The sequence below is a fragment of the Mytilus californianus genome, unplaced genomic scaffold, assembly GCF_021869535.1.
Source record: "Mytilus californianus isolate M0D057914Y unplaced genomic scaffold, xbMytCali1.0.p SCAF_5, whole genome shotgun sequence".
Taxonomy (NCBI): domain Eukaryota; kingdom Metazoa; phylum Mollusca; class Bivalvia; order Mytilida; family Mytilidae; genus Mytilus; species Mytilus californianus.
Genome location: NW_026262701.1, coordinates 106,314,092 through 106,330,124, shown reverse-complemented (window position 1 = coordinate 106,330,124; position 16,033 = coordinate 106,314,092). Strand labels below are relative to the sequence as shown.

The following is a 16,033-nucleotide window of genomic DNA, read 5'->3' as shown; positions in this document are numbered from 1 at the left end:
TTTTCTTCTGATTCTTCTCTATCAAACCTTGTCCTGGCCATAACTTTTTTGTTTGACACTAACTTATGATATTTGGCATGAAGGTGTATTATATAAGACAGTGTGTCACATATCATCATCACCTTTATGTGACCTTGACCTTTGGCCTTTTTTTTTAAAATTTGTGTCTGAAACAGAACATTATCATTTGACAAAGGCTTTTGGTATTTGGCACATGAGTGCAGCACCTCAAGATAATGTGTTGTGTACAAGTAATTGATCGCCACAATATAGCCAAGAGTGCTTAAAATGGCCATCAATCAATCAATTAATCAATCAATCAAATAATTGATTTTTGTATGTCCACCCCAAAACCATATATATTGTTATACCCACCAGTCTAAAAGGAGGGCGCTATATTGCATTCACCTTGCCCAATAATGAATTTTTAGATTCCTAAGAAATGGTTAAGATGCCCACCCTAAAACCATATATATTCTTAATTGCCTTGATTATATGTTTTTGGATCACTGGAGGATTTCCTCCGGGAGCATACACACCCCCTGCATATCATTGATTGTTAAATAGCTAAAAGAACTGTACATATCCTTACCCCCAATACCATATATATTCTTAATTGTCATGAATAGATCTTTCAGTAAACCATAGATTTTCTATTGAGGTCATGCCCCGCCCCTCTTAATTGGTTGTTTTTTAAATATATCAAAAACTGTTAAGGTATCCCCGCGAAACACATTTATTTTCTAAACTACCAAAAAAGTCTGCCATGAAAAGACCTTTTTAATTTCACTATAGATTTTATCTTTGTGGGGAGGTCTACCCAATTCCCTTATATCATAAAGTGTTAAATATATTCAAAACAATGAATATTGCAACCCATTAACCATAGATTTGTATTCTTATTTTTCATGTCAATACCTTTTCAGTAATCAGTATTAGAATGTCTTTGTTGGATCTTTTCTTTACTGTAGTTACATCTACTTGTTGAAGGTTTAAAATCAAGGATGTACCTTAAATTGTGATATTATAGGAGCACATCAGGACAGATATATTTTTACTTGTGTTTACCCTTAGAGTTAATATCTTTTTATTGTCTTGCCTTGACAGAGTCAAAAAGCAAGACTTAGGTATGCTGTTTCTGGTGGCAGTGGCATCAACAATGTATTAGTTTGTGATTAGGTCAGTTTATGGGGAACCACTAGTGACAGGTCAGTGATGTTTGGTATGCAGTTGTATTAGCATTTGCATATCTCATTTCCATGGAGATTATTTGACCCGCCCCCTCAGTCATGGTCTATTGACTTTGAAACTTTTGCTTACTTCACATGTATTAGTTTGTGATTAGGTCAGTTCATAGGGAACCACTAGTGGTAGGTCAATGATATCTGGTATCCAGTTGTATTAGCATTGATTGGCACATCTTATTTTCATGGATTTTATTTGGCCCCGCCCCCTCAGTCATGGTCTATTAACTTTGAAACTTTTGCTTACTTTACATGTATTAGTTTGTGAGGTCAGTTTGAAAGGAACCACTAGTAGTAGGTCAATGATATTTGGTATGTTAATGCATTATCATTGGCACGTCAGACGGTCTCATTTCCATAGAGATTGTTTGGAGCCGCTCCCTCAGTCATGGTCTATCAAATTTAAATTTTATCATAGTTTACCTGTTAAAATTTGTGATTAGATCAGTTCAAAAGGAATCACTAATGATAAGTCAATGATATTTGGTATGCAGTTGTATTAGCATTTGCAAGTCTCTTTTCCATGGAGATTATATGGCCCCACCCCCTCATCATGGATCATTGACTGAAACTTTTACTTTGTTTCCAAGTTAACGTTTGTGTTCAGGTTAATGTAAAGTGAACCACTTATGATAAGTCAATGATATTTGGTATGCAGTTTAATAAACATTGACATTTCTCATTTCTATGGTTATTTGGTCCTGCACCTTAAGTCATGGTTCATTGACTTTGAATATTTTGCATAGTTTACATGTTTAAATATTACTATTTGGATTCAATATTTGCATAATACTACTATCAAAATTACAAAAAGGCGAGACATATCACTGTGTCAACAGTTTATGTAAAGAGAACTTGTGAATTTCATATATCCAAACAATATTTTGGTAATGGAGACATTATGTTTCTCCAATCTGCCACATGTTTTCTGCCATGCATGGGTAAATGATTTCCTATAAATGTCTGCATTAGGACCTAAAGACAATGTTAACATCTTTATTACGGTACATTATCTGCCACAGGTTTCTTTGAAATAAGGTTGGAGTTGTGTCACATGTTTTATGAAAAACAATTGAATAGTTTTGTGAACCTGAATTTGAATATAACTGACAGTGACTTTGCAAAATTTTTGATAAATATGATAATAGATGTTTGTTTTATATGATAAAACATAGATAAATACACATTTATATAACTTATCAAAATTAGATCATGTTTAAATTATCGAACTTGTCAACATTTTATTTGTTTTCCTCATTTGTGTATTGGTTTGTCTGTCTTTTCTGTTGACATAAGTGACATATTTTGTATGAATGAGAATTATTGATATCAAGAAATTTAATGGTTTAAATTGTGCATTATACTTCTACTGAGCTTTAAAAAAAATGACCAAGATCAGCTCATATTTTTATATGAAATTTTGAAAAGTTAAATCTGTATCAAAGTCAGATGAGAACTTCTGTGATATTATAAAAACACCAACTTAAGTCTCAAGTTTTTCTTACATGGGGCTATAAGCAGTCATGTCTATTAATATTGAGGGTTTGGAATAGAGGGTAATGGGCCAATATTTTAGAATAGCGCAAGAATGGGCTAAAAAAATAAAGAATAAAGAATGAAAGGCTGCTAAAGTCTGAATGAAATAGAGAAAAATTGCTAAAAAATTTCAACAAGACTGTTGGTGGTGTTGAATGATACAATAGATTTATTGTGCATTTGATATGTCAGAAGATGTTATTTTTCTGTCTATTTCATTTTTGTCAAATTTTAGATTACTGGGGCATTTTTTCACTGGATCATTTTGAAATATTGTTATAAGGGAGGTTACTCCATAATACAAATATGCAAACAAATACAAAACAAAAACTGTTGATGAGCATGTAACTATATTATAATTATAGATATAAACATACAGATAAACATAAATACAAACGTCAGATAAGCTCTTGCAACAGTAAAAGGTTGATTTTTTTTAGTTCTGTTTAATCTCATTTCATAGATAAAAACTTATGAATTAAATGTAAATAATTTACTGCAAAATGTATATAACTGGGTTTTTTTTGCATGTCGAATCAATCAACAAATTGGTCTTCCTGCTGCTGCCTTCCCTAATTCCCCTTTTCAGATGACATTAGTTTCAATCAATGGACATGCTCAACCCATCTCCAACTGAGGGTCAAATTAAAGATTGCATACAACCCAAATGAGGTCAAATTAATGTCTTGCAAAACCCATATAACAAGAATGTTTAGCTGTTTTTACAAAAAATTGAACCAAACTGACTGTTAATAGGAAAGTATTATTTCAATTCTCTGCTTTAATTCGTGTTTGAAACAATATATCTCTCTTTGATTTCTTTGTCACAAGTATAGCTAATGCCCCTTTAAGACATTCATGCAGCTTCGTTTAAACCTCTTAAAGGGGAGTAAATACAGATTTACATTGTAATACCCCTGCCTTCATCCGACCTTCTGTTATTTCGTCATTATAAAAACATACAGTGATTAGTGAATAATGATGATATACAGATTGAGATTGTAATTTAGTTTTTGGTTAACCTGAATTAATCACCCAGTTCATTTATTAGATTTTAGTTTGGGTCAACTAAATTTATACGATATATTTGGTTTACAGTTTGATTTAGAAGAAACACCGACATCGCTAGATAATACAATTAAGTATCTAATTACTACCACAATTTTATATTAATTAGTATTGTAATTTTCATTGTTATTAATAAATGTTATATGAGTATTACAAACCTAATCTTGAATTCTATCCTAATTCTATCCTATTTTGGGGAAATTTTTAGAAATTCAAATGTGACGTCACTTTGTGCGTTGATCTCTTTGGCTAACTCGGCTGTGAATTTTTATGTGCTGGTTTATGTTGTTTTATGTATCCGTTTTTATTCTGTAGTTAGTCACCACTTCTGTGTTATCATGTATATAGATATAAGAATATGTGGTATGAGTGCCAATGAGACAACTCTCCATCCAAGTCAAAATTTATAAAAGTAAACCATTATAGGTCACAGTACGGTCTTCAACACAGAGCCTTGGCTTACACCGAACAGTAAGCTATAAAGGGCCCCCAAAATTACTAGTGTAAAACCATTCAAACGGGAAAACCAACGGTCTAATCTATATAAAAAACGAGAAACGAGAAACACTTATGAACCACATATCTATTATATAGTCTTTTTTAAAAATTTACTGTTTGCAAAAGTATGAATTATTCTAAATAATAAGGATGTTCTTATCCCAGACAGAAAACCTTAGCCACAACTTTTTGGAACTTTTGGTCCTCAATGCTCTTCAACTTTGTACTTGTTTTGGCTTTCAAACTTTTTTGATCTGAGCGTCACTGGTTAGTCTTGTGTGGACGTAACGCGCGTCTTGCGTATTAAATTTTAAACCTGGTACCTTTTGTTAGCTATTATTCGTATGTTTCTCTGTCCTATATGTTCTCCCATTTATTTGTATTGTAGTCCTGTCATGTAATGTTGTCATTTTAATGTTATATTTAACATTGCCATACAAGCAGGAGGTTTGGCTAGCCACAAAAACAGGTTCAACCCACCATTTTTTTCTTAAAATGTCCTGTACCAAGTCAGGAAAATGGCCATTGTTATATTATAGTTCGTTTCTGTGTGTGTTACATTTTAATGTTGTGTTTCTGTTGTGTCGTAGTTCTCATCTTATATTTGATGTGTTTCCCTCAGTTTTAGTTTCTAACCCGGATTGGTTTTTTTCTCAATCGATTTATGAATTTCGAAACAGCGGTATACTACTGTTGCCTTTATTAACAACCTTTGAACTTCAATTCATGAAAATTGTACTTGTCTAGACTTTTTTGCAATGCCTGCAGATCTGGTGCTAATTTCTTTTACATTAGAATATAATGATGAAGATTTACAGATCGAGTGTGTGTGTTGTTTTAGTTGACTGACTTTGTGAAAATTGGTACATATATATGTTTTTAAATGAAAAAAGGTGCTCTGAATACCTAAAGTCATCTGAAAAAAGGTGCTCTGAATACCTAAAGTCATCTGAAAAAAGTTTGTACACATTATGACCTGATATTTTTCAATAGAACCAGCCATGACATGCATCTTCACTTTCAGAGGTTGACAGGTATGCAAATGAAGTGCAACTTTAGGCAATAACTCTACAAAATACAAATACATGTACTTATTTCTGTTTTATTTGATTGAATTCTTCTTTTTGTAATTTTATAGAGGTTAAAAAATACTGACCAAAACTTATTTTGTATGAAGTGTGGAAGCGCTTTATACTTAAAATGTGCGCACAATCAATGCTTTTTTTATCAGCTAATAAAAAAATATGGATTTTGATGACATACATTTAATGTAATTATTTAATTACAACAAAACTTTACCTGTGTAGCTCATTCCATGACTTATTTTCCTCATAGAATGAAACATGTTTTATATGACTATGTTTCATATATTAGAACTAAAGTATATATTATAGATGGGTGTACTTGTGAGGCTGGATGGATGGGAGATAACTGCAATATTTCCTGTTCACAAGGGTATTATGGGAAGAATTGTGTTCAGCAGTGTTCCTGTTCACATGGTTCTACTGGTACCTGTGATGCTGTTAATGGAAAGTGTGATTGTCAGCCAGGTTTCACTGGTCAATTATGTGAGAATGGTAAGAACTAAAACAATGTGCTTTTGATATAATGCCAGAACATATTCACATGTCATTCCATAATTGCTTGATTGATTAGTGCTTAATTATTGTCAAACTGAAAATATTACATATAATAACAAGAAGATGTGTTATGATTGCCAATGAGACAACTCTCCAATAGAGACCAAATGATGTAGAAGGTTAGCAACTATATGGCCTTCTACAATGATCAAAACCCATACCGCATAGCAAGCTATAAAAGGCCATAAAATGACAAGTGTAAAAGAATTCAAACAAGAAAACTAACAGCCTGATTTACTTACAAAACAATAAACAGAAAAAAATATGAAGCACAGCAAAAAACGACAACCACTGAATTAGACTGATGTGCTGAGTTTAGTTTTAACAGGCTAAATATCAAAGGAACAGTCTGCTGAAGATATGTCCCCTTCATGGACACATAATTCTGAACCTGGGCAGATCAAGATTAGAGCAGAATGATCAACATTAAATCAATAGGTTGACCTCATGTGAATTGTTTAAAGGGTCTGAAATAAAGAAATAGACACCAGCAACTATATGCAATGCTCATTTTGACTGCATATTAACTTCTTTTATGTATAGATGAAACTATATACTACACATTTACTCTTAATTTTTTTAAACTGCCAAATTTTCAAAATCTTCATGGGGATTTTAGGTACAAGAGGACCTTCTGCATCACATGTCATAATTTTTTAGGCTTACATTCTAAGGTTGTAAATGAGTTTATAAGTGCTTAAATTCAATTTCACTTGTTTAAATGCCTATCTATGATTAATATGAATATGTAATCAAGGATTTCAATAGTCATGTTATTAACACCTTTTGCTGGGGAAATCCCCCATAAATTGGGCACATTTATTGTTCTCATTTCACAGCATTAGACAATGCATTTTGAATGGACAGAAAAATGTTTGTGTGGAGTACATTTCACAGTAAGATGTCTATTGCAAACATAGCCAAATCTAGACACACACAAATGTTTCCAGATACATTATGCAAGTACTGCACTGAAATTGTCATTTCAAAATTATTTTTGCAATTTCTGCTCTTTTTATGGATTTTTTCAGTATTCTTGACATTTTGTCAGTTTTTGTCTCGCCTGCAACGAAAGTTGCAGTATGCAAGACATAGGGATTACTATCCGGGAGTGTGGCGTAAACTATGTGTTAAAAGCTTTATATTTCAGAAGCTAGAAAACCTGGATGCTTCATGTATGCATACACCTTATGTAAACAAGTTTCTGTCTGTCATATGTCCATTGTCCTTGACCTCATTTTCATTGTTAAGTGACTGCTTGAAAAAAAAAATTATATTTTTTTTGTCTTGTGAATTTCTCACTTATTATGAGTAATAGGATAACTATATTAAGTATATGGTTCCTTGCAAGGTCTACATGTCTGTCAGACAGAGTTCACCTGACCATGACCTCATAATCTCATTGATCAGTGGTCAAGGTTAAAGCTACGTGATTAGGTCCGTTTCTCATATACTATTTTCATGGTTCATTGGTCAATGTTAAGTTTTTATTTTTTTGTCATTTTTTCAAATACTTTAAGCAGTAGGTCAACTATATTTTGTGTATGGAATGATTATTAGGTGTACATGTCTGTCTTGTAGGTATCATCTGACCGTGACAGGTAAAATATGACCTTGATCTCATTATCATGGTTAATTGGTCAATGTTTATTTTTTGTGTTTTGGTCTGTTTTGTCAATTACCATATGCAAAAGGTCAACTATATTTGGTGTATGGAATAATTGTAAGGTGTACATGTCTGTCTGACAGGTTTATCTGGCCTTGACCTCATTGTGATGAATCTTTAAAATTGTTAAGTTTATGTGATACTTGTAGTAAAACCTTTATCTTTAAGACTTTCAACATAAAATCAATGGTCAGTAAAACAGGCAAGACATTTCAGAGTGTGCACTCCTGTATATTTTCCTTGGTGGCTGAGTAGTCTTAAGTAGTTCATCTACTGTAGCACTAGCCTGCCGAAACTGAGGTTAGGATTGTCAGTTTTCCTAGTAGACCTACTGAAGTTTGGTGGTTCTCTCCTGGCATTTCAGCTTCCTCCAATAAAATCTGACAACCAATAGAACTGAAAGTGGTGTTAAACACCAACAATCAATCAATTAATCAATATTTCAAGCAGTTTGTTTGTATTTACAGAATGTCCAGTAGGTTTCTATGGTAACCACTGTTCCAGTGTATGTTTATGTTCAGATGGATGTCCATGTCACTCAGTAACAGGAAGTTGTAATTTTACCGATCTAGACCAGCATTATATGCAAGGTATCACAAGGCATAAAGGAAAGATTTAGAAGTTATTTTGCACAATTTTGCAATATTTCATGTTTGTACCAAATTTCTTTCTTTTGGTCTGTTTATGGGAAGTTTATACCATTTTACATTTCGGAAATGATGATAGGTGACTTTTAAACTTTGAAACATCACTAAATAAAACATAGGTTACAATGCTTATTTTCAAGTAAAATAAAGCTTTAAATTGTGAATGATGGTTATTTCGTTGACATGTACTATACTTTAACAATTTCAAAGACTGATTTGACAAGCATATTACATCATACATACACTGCACAAATAACAAAGAATTATAAATTCTAACTTCTGGTTATAGTTTTCAAGGAATATTACAAACAATGTTAAGAAGCATGTTCATTTCTCTCTAATGTAAAGTGTATGAACATTTTCAAATCAAAAGTGTTTTACAATACAAGTTCTTCCTGCAAGTTAACTTTTACATTTTCAGCTGGAATATGTTATGCAAAACAACAGATCCAAAGACAGCATTTAGTTTCTGACCAATCAGAAGAGTTTAGGTATAGTTATGTTTAGTTTCTGACCAATCAGAAGAGTTTAGGTATAGTTATGTTTAGTTTTTCGTCACAGTTGAATGGTTTTAAGCTTAGCAAGTAGTTTTCTGATCTTAATTACAACTTTTCATGTATAGATTAGTGGAGTGGGGGCATAAAGGCTTGTTTGTGCCCAAGAAAATGAAGTTTTTGAAATCTATCTCAAATCTGCACATAATGTATGGAAATGCATAAGATAAAGAATTACAAATGAACTACTCAAGACTTTTTATGTTATGAGGGTCAATAGTATGTCATTATTTAAGCCTTTTTCATGAAAATGTTGTATTTATCAAGTTTTCCACCATTATTTTCATTAAATGTTGTAACATCATGCATAGCTAAGAAACAAAAAATAATTTTTAGAGAGGTTTTATTTGAGGGATTTAAAATAATCTCACAAATATAAAGTTATTTCTTGTTTGCGCACACTTTTTGAATCCAAAATATACTTGAAAAATTATCTTAAACAATGAAAATCAAGAAAAAAAAATTGAATAATTTTTAATTTATTAAATTTTCAGAGGAGTCATGTGATCATGATGATGGTTAGTGTGCTCAATATAATTAATTCCTGTTATCCTTTTTTTTCTTTTTCAGGAAAATAACAATAAGTCTGATTTGTATCAGCACATTCGCAGCAGTCAGTGTTATAGTCAATATAGTATTATTGTGTAAATTATTCACATCAAAGAAAAAAGTCAAACATGGAAAGAAAATGAGAGAAAGAACTAAGTATAGTGTTGAACCTAAGTCTGAAAATGAAATGTCTTCATTTAGTGATTATCCAATGGTAACTACATCATTTTCCAAGGAAGCTAAACAGACGGAGATTGGAGTTGGAGTTGGAGTTGGAGTAAATCCTAATTCAGATTAGCAGAAAAATATGCAGCAGCTATTTAAAATGACAATGTTTAATTTGTATACAAGTAATTCCAAAATATGAATTCCAGTTTAATGTAGTAAATTTTTTTTTTTTTAATTTTATTTACAAATGACACATTTATTAAAACTGTAATTAAAAACATGGAGTCCAGAAATGCATTAGTAGTTTTGCACATGTATACCATTCATTTAAACTGTTAATTCAACCAATTACTAGAACTGGTCTGTATGTAGTTATACCAAAAGATTTAAAAGTATTAACAGTGTCCTATAAATGCCAAAGATTATTCAAATAATAGTGTTATGACATTTATACTAAACATCATATAAATCAAAAAGAGAATACCTTCAAGCATCATTCATGTCAAAATAACTTCACATTTTTGTAGAGGTGCTATTAGCTTAATTGTGTTCTACATATGGTGCCTTACATAGTATAAATGCCATTCTGCCAAAGAATCTTTCAGTAAAAATTAGAAATAGTGAAGTCAGATATGTAGTTGGTATCTGGAGATGTACATTGTATAGAATGCACCGTAGAAACACACATAAGGGGACATAACTAAAATTATAGATAGGATTAAATTTCCATCAAATTGTATAAATGTATCAGTAATTTCATTTTATGCCATTTCTAAAATCCTGTCCTGATGATGAACTTTCTTTAAAAAAAAATTTGGTTTTCAATGAAATTACTGTTTTATTGAAATGAAATTCATAGGTCTCTGAAATTGTTTTTTTTTTAAAGTTCATATAAATTGTTTTTACTTACAAAGTAGTGGGATAATATCAAAAAGGTAAAAGTAAGCAAAATCTGATTTTTTAAATGTGTTACATATGTAGCACTTACTTGAATGATTTGTACAGAAAATAGGGGAAAAAATCATATCAATAAAAAAGAAATTGCTGTAGCAATAAAATAGTTTTTAGAATATTCATAGGTGACCTATTGTTGTTAACTTCTACTTCATTTTGGTCTCTGGTGGAGAGTTGTCTCATTGGCACTCATACCACATCGTCTTATTTTTATAGGAAAGGTTTTTGAAAAATCTTGATTTTAAGTAAAACTTGTTAATTTTTCAGCTACTTTTACATGCAATTTATAAATTTGTACACATATACTGACTCGGAGAACAACCAGTCTTTGCTCTTACTCCTAAATGCCACAAGCCAATGACAAAACATGTTTTATAAAAATTTGCGTTCATTTTTTTTATATTGTCTGATTCTTACAAACACTGGTATTTGATTGATTCTTACAAACACTGGTATTTATTATATGTGTACACTGTTTGGTTTTGGTGTTGACACCATTTAATTTTAGCTAAATAGATAATTGAATGTGGGGTGTGGAGTAGCGTGTACTGATTGAAACACTATTGTTAGTATTTACATTTGATGTTACAATTGTATAGTTTATCAATTTGATATTTTGATGTGAATCAGGGTTATATACATGTACTATATTTGATATATGCACTCAGGTATTTTGGGATAGATGTTGTATTATGTGTCAGATAGTATAATGTATTTAAACTTTTACTGTAGGATTTTAGCCACATGGAAAGATTTTTTTACAATATTAAGTGATATATTTTTTGTGCCTGATGATATAACAAGTGCAAAAAGCCAAATGAGACAGTCCATATTAAAAAGACATGACATACTATGGACTCGTTAGAATTGGCTGGGACTCACCATTTCAAAAAGTGATTAATCCCAGGACTCACCATAAAAATATCCTAGTGAGAACCCTGCTTATATTGTCATATCAAAGTAGAAAATTATAAATTATTTTTTTTGGGGTTTGCTGATTTTTTTCCACTTTTTTTCTACTTCACTTGTCCTCAAGGTCATATAAACTGATGTTCAGATATTTCCCATTACTGCAGACTTATTTTAAATTATTTACTGAAACCCCTATGACTGTTTAAAATATTTTACCTAAAATATTCTTAAATGATAAGCTTTAAAATTATAGAATTGAATCCATGTGGCTGTAAAATTAAAATTGTATAGTGAATGAGTGTAATTTACCTTAGATGGTCATCTTTTACCTTCCAAAAATGTCAATTTACAAAATAGTATGGGATAAAGTTGTTGATTTTCTGAACTTTTAATAACTAACTTGCTTTAACATGGTTTATAAAATCAGTCCTAGAAAATGTAAACGTGGTTAACAATAAATATAGAGCTATCAGGGTGACATGAATCCCCTGGCCTGTTTCCCAATTTTATAAATCTTGAGTACTGTTAATTCCCTGAAAAGCAGGTCCCCAGAAACAACACAGGAATCAAAATGTAATTTCAGTTGTATAGTATAAAGTGAAAAACCTCTAGTTATTTGTTATTTTATTAGTGAAACAGCTTATTTCAGGTGTCTTTATTTTAGATTTATGTAAGTTCTGTTTTTTTCTGAGCAATTTGATTTCAACGCCTGGACATTTTAAGATTGCTCTTGACCACTCATAACATAAAATTTCCCCAATGAGTAATTTCAAACTATACCAATTCAATTATACCATCTGATATTTACTTTAATAATTTTTCTTTCAAATATTACATTTACCATTCAAGTGCAAACTATTTTTTGGCAAATGGTCAGAACTATTTTCATTACTGGTATAAAAAGGTAATTGGTTATGAGACAAACACAAGTAAATGTACTCTACATGATAGTCGGATAATCTATAACCATTCTATAACTTAATAATTTGACATTGATTTAATCTATAGAAAAAGCGAAGTCTTTATTTTATCTGCAGTTGAAGTGAAAATCTGTCCATTTCCCTATAAAGTCTAATGAAGATGCAAGAAGTAGACTGTATATGTAGAGAATGATCATAGTCCTAGAGTATTAAGTTATTCCTGTAACTCTAGCATTGCATTTAGCTTTAAATCATATAGTACTTATCTAGAATCACAATCAATAATCTATAATGGTCTTATTATGGCCCCATCTCCTAGCGGTTGGGGCCATATAGTTTTACTTTTGTATGTTATTCCATCATTCCGCAACGAATCATTATCTGGACTTTTTTTCTAAATACCTTTACATATTGACTGAATTTATGTATGTGAGTGCACTATGATGAGTAACAGATCCAGTTCACCTTTGGTTCCGCTCTGTTGTTTTTTGATGAAATTACAGGCTTTGGACTTTGAAAATTTTGTGACTTTTTTTCTAAATACATTCACATATTGAGCTGATTTTTAGTATGTGAATCTACTATGATGAGTTACAGATCAAGTTTACGTTTGGTTCCGCAACTGATTTTTGAGAAATTACAGGCTTTGGATTTTGATATCAACCTTCTATTAACAAATTGCCACTCCTAAAAATGGCTTCACGCTTTTTTTACGAGCGATGCAATTCATGTCGTTCTGACACATCTATTTTTCAATACAGTCTATTTTTAAGTTCATATTTTATTTGCTTTTAACATCTGATAAATATGCAATTAAATATCAGGGAAATACTAAAAATATGGCGTTTAAGCTTTATGTGATATATAATATATAAGCAAAGAAGAGTCCTTGTGTTTCATTTTTATTGAATTATTTAACATAGAAATCTATTGAAAACTCTTATATTATTTTCACCCTAAACCTTTTTTTTTTTTTAAGATATAGGATAATCTAGGATTTAGTAACTCAACATTTTGTTTAAGTTTATTATGAAGTGCAAGAACATTATTTTTTTTTCAATGTATCAGATACTGTAAATTCAGAAATTATTGCGAGGTTTTTATTAATGCGACTAGGTGGGTATCGCAAAATTAAGAACTCGCATTCTGATATCTTATATGTATATATGTATGCAGATTTCCTTGAAATCTCAATAATTAATCTCGAATAATTTCGTATCGGTATAATATCACGTTGAAAAGGTAGTAGATAACAGCATTGATGTCCATTCTTGAAAAATCGCAATAATAAATGCATGCAATAATTTCTGAATTTACAGTATTAGATTCCGTGTGTGACGATAGATTTTGAACCGATCAGTCATGAACGAAAAGCTTGTACATTTTTTTTATCTCTGTTTGTTGATTAGACTGAATAATATATTATTATAGCCACAATACTCTAAATAGAAAATTTATTCAACAACTTTATTTTTACCAGTTGTCTTACCACACTATGTAAATAATCTACATTTGTAATTGTTAAGAATATTATATTTTATATTAAGTTCTAGTCAATATTCATATTTAGTCCCTTAGAGGTCAATACTGATGGCATTACAAGCCTCAATAACTTGGTATAAAATAATCTAATAGTTTTACCATGAGTTTCTATATTCGAAAAGGTTGATCCTTTGAGGATGAAAATAAATGTTTCTAAATAATTTAGATATCTTGGTTGATTAATCATTTGAAATTACAAAAATAAATCTTGATGATAAGACTGTAAGTCTCAACTTTGTGCACTTTTAAAGTGAAATTTTTTATGAATTACTTAAGAATTGGTAGCTTCATATAAAGTTTTTATATTCTATTTAGATATAATGACACATGATATTATTGTCGAATGCTCATGTTTCATTCACCAATAAAACTGACAGTCATAAAATTAATGAAATATATATATAGATATTGGTAATAAACATCATTGAACAAATATTCTGTATCAAAAACTGTACCCTATACATATAACAGAAAATAAAGAGCATACAAAGAAACTGGCTTGCTTTTATTGTTTAAATTTAAGCAAACTTCAGTCATAATATAACAAATATGGTTGTATGGTTACAGAATAAAATAATTAAGGACTGTTTTATATGCACTGTAATATTCATCAAACGATTTTAGTTCAGGTTTATATAGCTTTGTATAATTATATGAATAAAATATGATAAAACAGACTTTTCTTTAAATCAACCAAAGGTCATTAAGAAGTATAGGTCAGAGTGACCTACTTTCTGTAGTATTCTGCAATACCTAACCTTTAAATGTTATATGATTGTAGGTTAGTATCTTCCAATAGAAACCATGTTCCCCTCAAGTGAAGGGAGGTCGTGGGTTTGTACCCCGGCCGGGTAAAACCAAATACTTAAAAATTGTTATTTCCTGCTTCTCCACTAAGCACGCAGCATTAAGGAGTAAGAGCAAAGACTGGTCAGCTCAGAGTCAGAATAATCCCGCTCAGCGTGTCATTCTATAGTACAAAGCAGGGTAAATATTCATATTAAATTAACATGTTCTCATCCTGAATATCCATATTAATTTACCGCTGGAAATTAAGCAGCCATCCATAATCATCATCCAATAGAATCTTCCAATATACATGAAATAATGTAAGAGAAGTGGTGAAGACATGATTTGTATGCTTTAACAGAGCCTAAATTTCTTTTCTAAGTGAAAAGGGGCATAACTATGACAAAACACAATCAATCAGACCATTCAACTCATATTCATATTTACACATCATGATTTAATGATATTCAGCCAACTTTCATGTATATACATTGAACCATGTCAGATTAATTTCAATGAAAAGAAGGGTTATACAATGTGTGCACTCTTAAATCAGTCTTTTGTCTTTTTGTTATTTGCTTTTGTGCCAATCTGATGAGTTAAGACCTTCCTTTCCAACTAATTTTTACAGCTTGTTCTCACACCACTGTCCAAGGTAAGGGGTAGTGTTAAGCTCTAACAAACATGTTAAACCCTTCCACATTCTTTATGTGCTTGTCCTAAACCAGGAACATGTAATTCAGTGGTTTTCTGTCTGCCATATTTGCTTTTAGCTCATTGTTGTAGTATAAATAAGGCTGTAGGCTTTCTCTTGAATTGTTTCATATTTTGACACACCACAGTCTTCTGTAGCTTATTATATGGTACAACTTTTTCATATTGTTGAAGGACATATTATGACCAGTCATGTGTAATCTTTGTCCTTTGGTTTATGGTTAATTTGTCTAATAGGCAATCATACCACATCTCAATTTTTTCTATTAAAATAATTGACTTCTATAGGTTTATGTGGTGGAGTTGGCTAGAGTACTGGATTTCAATACATGAGTTGTTGTAAAATGCTCCAACCACATTAGTAAACAGTCCAAATCGTGTTAACAAGACATCAATTCATATATACCTTGCAATGAATCTATATAAACCTATTGCTCATCATATCTGAAGAAATCTTATAATATTTATACTGTTTTAAGGGATCATTGAATCGTGAAAATAAGGTCAAGGACAATGAACATATGCCTGTATCTGTATATAAGATATGCATTATTTTGCTCTTTTACCTACATACTTTTTTTGTTCTTTCCAAGTTCCAAGGACCATTATTGTTGAGCCTGCAACATTTCTGT

The 16,033-nt window shown here is 31.1% G+C and overlaps 1 protein-coding gene across 2 annotated transcripts in view; it reads left to right on the top strand.

Annotated features, from left to right (window-relative positions):
- The window catches only part of LOC127700469 (N-acetylglucosamine-1-phosphodiester alpha-N-acetylglucosaminidase-like), a 35,578-nt gene extending 21,003 nt beyond the window's left edge, over positions 1–14,575 (top strand). Inside the window, exons 8-11 of one of the 2 annotated variants that reach the window (XM_052203962.1) lie at positions 5,741–5,923; positions 8,120–8,242; positions 8,721–8,790; positions 9,424–14,575. In XM_052203962.1, the coding sequence (XP_052059922.1) occupies positions 5,741–5,923; positions 8,120–8,242; positions 8,721–8,790; positions 9,424–9,700 (653 nt within the window). In that variant the 3' untranslated portion in view covers positions 9,701–14,575. Of the gene's footprint in view, positions 1–5,740; positions 5,924–8,119; positions 8,243–8,720; positions 8,832–9,423 lie in introns of both variants that reach the window. The other variant, XM_052203963.1, reaches the window with a different exon arrangement.
- The last annotated feature ends 1,458 nt before the right edge of the window (positions 14,576–16,033 follow it).